This window comes from Marmota flaviventris, chromosome 3 (assembly GCF_047511675.1).
Source record: "Marmota flaviventris isolate mMarFla1 chromosome 3, mMarFla1.hap1, whole genome shotgun sequence".
Lineage (NCBI taxonomy): Eukaryota > Metazoa > Chordata > Mammalia > Rodentia > Sciuridae > Marmota > Marmota flaviventris.
In genome coordinates this window covers 33638138-33646319 of record NC_092500.1, presented here as the reverse complement: position 1 = coordinate 33646319, position 8182 = coordinate 33638138, and the positions used below count along the sequence as shown (strand labels likewise).

At 34.3% G+C, this 8182-nt stretch overlaps 1 protein-coding gene across 1 annotated transcript in view; it reads right to left on the bottom strand.

Annotated features, from left to right (window-relative positions):
* Positions 1-1896: 1896 nt before the first annotated feature.
* Positions 1897-8182, bottom strand: part of Rassf9 (Ras association domain family member 9) — a 33978-nt gene continuing 27692 nt past the window's right edge. Inside the window, exon 2 of the mRNA XM_027942808.2 lies at positions 1897-3250. Within this exon, the coding sequence (XP_027798609.2) occupies positions 1990-3250 (1261 nt within the window). The 3' untranslated portion in view covers positions 1897-1989. The remainder of the gene's footprint in view (positions 3251-8182) is intronic.

Sequence of the window (8182 nt, the reverse complement as noted above, 5' to 3'; positions counted from 1 at the left end):
GAATTCAACTAGTGAGATTACATAAGGAGATAGGCAGTGTTCCTCTATTTTCTCACTAAACACAAGAGTAATCCAAAGGGATTACTTTCACTGTAAGAAAACAACTTTACAATGGGGTTATCACTTATAGTGATCTGAATTTAATCCCTAGCAGTGAACAATGAATATGTCAATAGCTTAACATTTTGTTTAATGATTTAATAGCTACTAGACAGGTAAAGTTTCCTTTCACAGGTGATTTATTTGATTATTTCTTTTTTTAAAAAAAGCTCATGTTAGCATTATTAGTTAGTGTTTATCATTATTTCCATAGAATCTAAATTCCTATCTTGTCAGCCAACTTCAAATACGGCTGACCTTGGTACAAGAAATGATAACAGATGTTCCTGAAAATTGTAACACTATGGAAATTCTACATAATTTCTCAAAAGTTGGGTGGAAAACTGAGGGAGGAAGGAATGAAAGAACAAGATAAGAAAATTTCAGCGATAGAATTGTTAAAAATCAAATTCTTTCAAATTTAAAAGTGGGAACAAAAGGAAAGAATACTGAGTTAAAACCTGCAGCACTATCATATGAATAAAAGGGAAGAAATGGGAATCTTAACCAATATCCACAAATTAGAATAACATTTCTACTTATATACCCTGACATGTAGGGCAAATGTCAGCTAAAAATAAAATAAAATAAAATAAACTGCAGAAGGACTCAGTTAATAGTACAAAAAATGATAAAACTGTTTTGCATATGATTACCTCCCATGTTCACTGTCAGGGAGGAAGGGAGCAATCGAATCAGGAAAGGAGGAAAGAAAGGCAGGCAGCAGGCAGAGGAGAAGTGAGGAAGGAAAGAAGGACAGGAGGGAGAAAATATATCTCTAATTAAAATCAGGCAACCAAATGTAGCCTGGCACTATAATGACTGTCGGTCAAGATAGAACCTAAAAAATCCATTCAATTCACAGATTTTTACTAGAATGCTTGGGATGGTGCTAGTGCTTTTTTAAATACCTAGCTTCTTTTAAGCACCTTAGATAAAGTACTACAAAGACAATTTTGTTGATAGTATACCAGAATAAGTCTTTTTATCACGTGAGTTTCCCTCTTTATGTTCAGAGACAAATGCTAATAATTTTGGTATACAGAACACTATTTTATCCATTTGAGGAACACTAAATTTTATCATTTTAACTTTATTGCTTCAACTTAGGTAAATAGAGAATAAAGAAATAATACTATGACTCTTTGATTTCTTCTCTGACACATACATCACTCAAAGAATGAACACGTACAAAACATTGGTTTTATTATTTATAAGACCTAGATTACCAGACAGCAAAAGCCAATGTATAACTCTTAATATAAGTTTCTTTAGAAAAGTCGCTGTTTGTATGCAGTGCTTGGCCTGGCCTCATCTAGACCCACTCTGATCCTCTGCCATGACTTACACATGTCCCAAGAGCCACCTGTTTCATAGGGTTAAATAGATAGAAGGATAGAGGAAATGGCAGACATGATATGTTGTAAAATCTAAATATTAAAAGAACTAAAATTTGAATGAATGCAGTTACAACATAATAGCTATTATATAATTCACAGATTTAAACATTCTAACTATAAAATGTTGAAAAAGATATTACAACACATTTTAATTTTACTTCTTCATGCGTACAGTTTCAATATTTTGTGTGATTTGAGAATTGTTTTAACATTTATATAATTCACTTTCTATAGAAGCTATAGGAGGTTATCAATTAATTCCCATTAAATAAGCTAGATCTGCTGCATTCCTAATAAATAGTTCACTGCTTGAACCTATGATAATTAAAGGTACATTGGAATCTTATACCAAAAACAAAAAAAACAATCTCACTAGTTTGTATTAATGACTGAATACCTTAACATGATTTATTCATTTTTAGTAGTTATATTTAAAATAGTTTCCACAAACATGAGCAGTATTAAAGCAAGTCAGAAAGAACCATTTGAATTATGTAGACAGCAATAACACATCTCCTACAGTTGTTTCTGAGTCCTGACTGTGGTTGGAGCTGATGCCAGTGTCCGAGTCTGTGTCATTTGTATACGTGTTAAATGCCCCTTGAGTAAAGGGAGGAGCCTCCCCACTGCTGCTGGCAACCTCCGATTCCTTCCCTCTGTTTTCCTTTAACTGGCAGCCATCTTTGTTGCTAATGTGAAGCAAATTGAGTTCCTTGGCTAGGAGTTCATATTCTTTTGCTTTCATCTGAAGCAGTGAGTCACTGTATTTAATCTCTTTCTGGATGCCACTCAAATGAGAGTGGATTTTCAAACCCGCTTTCATGCTTTTCTCCAAATCACCCTTGACACTTTCTAAATTAGGGCTTTCCAGTTCACTAGCAGCTGCCCCTTCTGCATCTTCACCTATTTCGATGCAAACATTTTTTACCTCCTTTTCTATTTCAGCAGAGAGCTTATCAATGAGCACTCTGTAATATTTCAGTCGTTCTTCGAGCTGTACAATTCCATCCCTTTCACTCAGGTCTTCCAGAATCTGGTTTTCCTCATATGGCGAGTCTAGCTTTTGCTCAGCTTCATTGAAACTGGGCATGAGATACGCATCCTGGACATAATTTTCCCCATCATTTTCTACCCGATGGAGGTGGAACTTAGCTTCACACTTTTCAATTTCCAGATCCAGCTCTTTCATTCTCTGGACTTGCTGGTGAATAGTATGATCCTGGGAGATAATCAGATGAACTAATGTCTCCATATTTTCTCGGTCATGAGAAACTGTGTCCTGCTTAATTTTAGCCAGTTTCCGAAAAGTTTTTCTGACTATTCTTTTTTGTTTGTCTGGTGGCAATGTCTTCATGTAATTTGCTGGGCTAAGCTCCCACAGTTTCTCTGTGTTTTGCACTAATTTTGTCTCAGCTGTCCTCCACAAAGGAACTGGAAGAAAAGCATCAGCTTTAACCAAAACAAATTGCATATTAGGCTGCTCATCTCCCCATGCTTTCCAGAGCTTCAGGATTCTGGTTAGTGGAGGAAGAGCCCTTTCTGAGCCTCTCCACTTCTCTATGATGCAGTAGTCACTGGGCTTCCCCAGTAGAAATCGTTTATCCCCAAATGCCGCCTCATGTTCCTCCAGCAGAGCCTGGATGACATCAGCAGAGGTGGTGCGTTTAGTTAATCCACAGACAATCTTCTCTTCTTGGCAAACCCAAACCACAATTTCCTTCTCTTCCGAATCCATGTCTTTAGTTGGAGATCTGAAAGAAAAACAAAGTACCTTATATTTCTGTCATCACACGTGTGTAAACTCACAAAGACAATCTAACATTAATACCCTTTCTAGATTTTGCACTTAATGAGAGATGCACTTTGAGGTCGTGACTACATAAAAATCAGAAGACTTAATCCCAGAAAAGAAGAACAACAAGAAGAAGGGGGTGTGGGTTGGTAGGGGGGTGGGGAAGGAAAAGGGGGAAGGGAGGAGGAGGAAGAACATCACCAACAACTGTGGAAAGTATCTTCGTTTTTTTTTTTTTTAAATGTCCTAGTGGGTCATGGAAAGAGCAAATTATCATGAAAGACAATTGAAGCTATGTTTATTTGTCTTTAGAAGTTAACCACAGTATATCCACAGTCAGATTTGTTGGAGTTAAGGCAGTAATTGGAGAGGAGATGAATAAGAGGAAATAAAATGAGCCCACTTTTGCTGAAGACTAAAAACTGAAGAAGGATCACAAAAACAGGAAGGAAGGAGATGATACTAGATGATATTGGATCATAAAATCAAAAACAGTCCAATATTGAAACCAGTGATTCTTTCATTCAGGAAGTGTTTATTATATGCCATTATGTGCCAGACATGTCTGCAGATACTAAATATATAGTAATACACAGAGGACAAGAGCACAGACATGGATGAAGGGATAGAAAATGTCTTGGAAGAACAAGAGCTCTACTTAGAGAGCTTAGGAGAGACTTCTCTATGGAGGTGACATTTAATTAGGAACATAAAGGAATTAATCAGAAACCTAAGGGAAGAATTCCAGGAAGAGACCACAGAAATAAGTGCATCCAGTTTTAATGGGAAGCCCGAAAAGTAGGACCCTGACCTTGTGTATATTTTTCATGTATCTGGTTTCTGCTTGTTGAATGAACTATTTAAAAAAAAAAAGAAAAATAGAGGGAGGAGGGCTAAGTTGGAAGCTTATTGAAGCAGTCTAGAAGAAAGATAATAGTATCTTGAAGCAGAATTTTATCAATGAACATAGTAGGAAGGGGTCAGAGTTGGAACATACATATACATATTGTTTTGATAGTACTTTCTCTTATAAAAACTGGGAGAGGATGCATTAGTCTGTTTTCTATTATCACAACAGAATACCCGAGACAACCTACTTTATCAAAAAAAAAAAAAAAAAAAACAAACAAACAAACAAAAAAAAAAAACAGAAGAGGTTATTTTGGAGGTGCAAGGTCTAGACTCTGTATCTGATAATGGTCTTGTTTACAGACTTGGGAGATGGCACAGAACATCACATGGCAAGAGATGGCAAGCTTGCACATGTATATGTATTCTCTCTCTCTCTTTTCTTATAAAGCCACTAAAATAAAATCATGGTAACTTGACCACAATGACTTTATTTAATCCTAATTACTTTCCAATGACTCATCTCTGGCATCATGAATGGAATCAGCTTCCTCTTTCTAAATACAATTAGCACATGGCATTGAGATTAACCTACTGCCTGAAGTTTTGGGGGACAAACCATATTCAAGTGACAATGCTGAGGAGAAAAATAGTTTTCTAGAGGGAAAAACAGTTTCCTTGAGTAAGAGAAGCAAGGAAGTGCCATGATTTCTAAGCCATTCTTATTGGAGAATTTGCAAGATCATACTTCCCATCGAGACTATAAATGAAACTGATTATGTCTTTCATAATAGGTTTTACTAAGAAACAAAAGAGATGAAATAAATTATACTCCAATATGATTTATGCTGACATAAGATGTTTTGAGTAGAAACTGTCTTCTTGTAAAAGTTAAGTCAAACTCATGTATTGCTTTATTTATATAATATCCTCAAAGCATATGACTCCATGAAGCACACACTGAAGATGATTTTCCTAGTTTCTAGAACTTTTTCACCACTAAGAATTTAAAGGGCTTATATTTTAGTAGCAATAGTGACTGATCTTATGTTATCACATTTATTTTAAATGAGCTAATTATTATACCTACTCCTGAGGTGAAAACAAAGTGACTACTAAAGGGGGAAGAATAAATCAACAACACCAAGAAATATAAAAGATTAGGTCTAGCTCCTAATGAAGAGCATCCAGTAAAATTTAGCCACTTTATAAGTGGTTACTCACAATCCACACTGAGTTGTTAATGTTCTCTTACACAATGTTTTGCATTCAATGACTCAGAATGTGATGATAATCTATTTTGAAGTAAGTGTGGTATTGGGACAATGTTTGTAATTCTTCATTTGATGATTCTTAACAGTAAAAAAATGAGGTTAAATTATTTTTTATGTTCTAAAAATAGTACAATAGTACAAAAACATTACATTAAAATGTTCTAAACAAAAATAAACATGTTCTCAAAGGAACTGATACCAACTACTCTCTGTATTATGGATACATTGCATAAATTAGCTCTAAGTAAATCCTCACTTTGATATATTTTAATCATTGTATGCAATATTCAAAATTACTATAAATTGTTTTTATCATTTAATTAGGCATAAACTTATTTGGATGATTTGAAAAGCAGTAATCAAACTCTGTATTTACTGCATGTTAAATTCAAACTAATTTCATATGAACTTTTCATAAATAATAGTGAAATTAAATTAAAAATCAAAATTAAATATCAACCTTAGATAATGATGCTATTAGCTGTTGTGTTTAAACCAAAGACATCTTTATGCTATTTTTTAGTGCTTAGGGATAAACTCTTAAAAAAAGTCCTATTAAAATATACATCATTGAAGATTTTCACTATCAAATAGAAAGCATTTAAAATATTCTAGGCACTGTTCTCAGTTCTTGTATATATTAAGTTATTTAGTCACAACCATTCTGTATTGTAGTTAATAACATTAATCTCATGTTACCTATTAGGAAACTCTGGGGATGTTAGCAATTTGCCTAAGGTAACACAGTAGTACTGGTGAGGATTCAAATTCAATCAAGAAAATAGGTTCCAGGGTCTACAGTCCTAACTGATAAACTGTAAAAGCAAATTTATAAATGTGATGATTTATTTAGGCACATGGATTTAATTGGAAAAAAACTACTTTTTAAAAGAACTTTATCCACATAAATTGTGACAGCAATGAAAGTAGAGTGTCCCCTTAGAGTACTCAGCTGGTCATGGAAGGACTTCTCCCAGTGGCCAGTCATGGAAGAATGTATCCCTGAATATGTTGCCTTCTGTGCCTTTGAAAAACCATAATATTGTTCCTAAGCTGATTCGGTAATAAAATTTTTCTGAGTGGTCTTGACATCTTCTTTAGTTGAGGAATCTCTCATATATTCAAAAGTCCTTCCTGTTGTCTTCTCAGAGTAGTCTTCGTGTCTTGTTCTTTTCTATGGGGGGGAGAAGGCCATCAGTTGTGGATCTATAGCTACGTATGACACATGACTTAAATTCTTAACCCCATGCACTAGAAATTTGAACCTTCAGCAGCAGTGACCTTTTGAATAGTAGAATAACAATATTTGTATATGTGGCAATTTCCTGATACTTATTCCAATTAGAATGCTTCCTGCTCTGTAAGGACCACATTTCTTGTATATATTGCCTCCCCTAGAGGCCTGCTAGTTTTCAACTCCTGTAGATAAGTAGCACTATGGTCATGATGCACAGCCAAGAAACATGTGATTAATTCCATGTTACATATGAGACAACTGATGCCTTTATTAAAAACCTCACAATCTCATTGGCTCCAGGTCTTTCTTTTTAAGTTTTTAGAAGTCTATACAGAGTCCTCACATATTCAGGTCAGCTATTACTACATATTTTCTAGAATTTTTACAATGATCACTCAAACCAAGTAATTTTCCAAACTTCTGTTATTTGAGGGAACACATTTAAAAGTAATGACCATTCATTACAGAATTTAGGCAGTAAATCTCCCACAACTAGCATATGCTTCATCATGTCTAGAGTCTATTTTATAGCATGCTTAGGAGTTTGAAAACTATAGTTATTTTATAATATGGCTCTGACTTTCTGTCTGTTCAATCAACAAATATCCTCTGAGCACCTCCTCTGTGGCTGGTACTGTCATGAGAAATGTGCATGGTACAGACACATATGATTTATGGGACAGTATCTTTGGCATATTGTAGGAAACAGGGATATGGTTGGGAAGGTAACATTTCATTTAATTTCAGTTCCAGTGCTAAGTTTCTTGTTATATTAGTGATGCCCTAATGCTAGACTGACAGACTGGAGGCCCTCAGCATATTTAATAAAGTAAAAAAAAATCAATAAAAATATAAAAAGGAGAGAAAATAAATATTCTTCAAAATTAAGCTGATTTAGAAATAATAAATCATCATTCCTTTAAAGAAATAATAGTTTTTATTTGATCACAGCCCCCAAGAAAACCTAATCATCTGGGGTGAGTAAAATAATTTAACATTAGAATTGGGACTAAATAAGATAGATGTTCCTTTCCCAACCTTTGAAAGTGTACTTCTAGTAAAAGTAGTGACATCTATAAACACACATGTAACAAAAGGTTAAAGATACAAACAGACCAGAAAATTTAGTTAGTCATGTAATATAATGTAATAAACAGTTCTTATCCAATGGATTCAGATCTATTGCTTGAGACACATACCTTCTGATTTTAATGCAACATATACAAACATCATCCCTGTTTTACAGATGAGAGAACTGAGACAAAGAATGACTAACAACTTGCCTAAAGTGACAAAGTTAGGAAGTAGGAACATTTCTTCCAGTTCTGGATTTGATGCTAGTCTAGTACTAATTCCTGAAAATATATTAGAATAACCTACCATCTTATAACAATTTCACAATTTATGAATAGATTACATGTCAATGGTTATTTTTAATTAATTAAGTATATGTTTTTCCCATAGAATTACTATTTCCCCAGCTATAATCAAAGTCCTGGTTTGAACACTTTTAGGTAAAATACAAGTATGC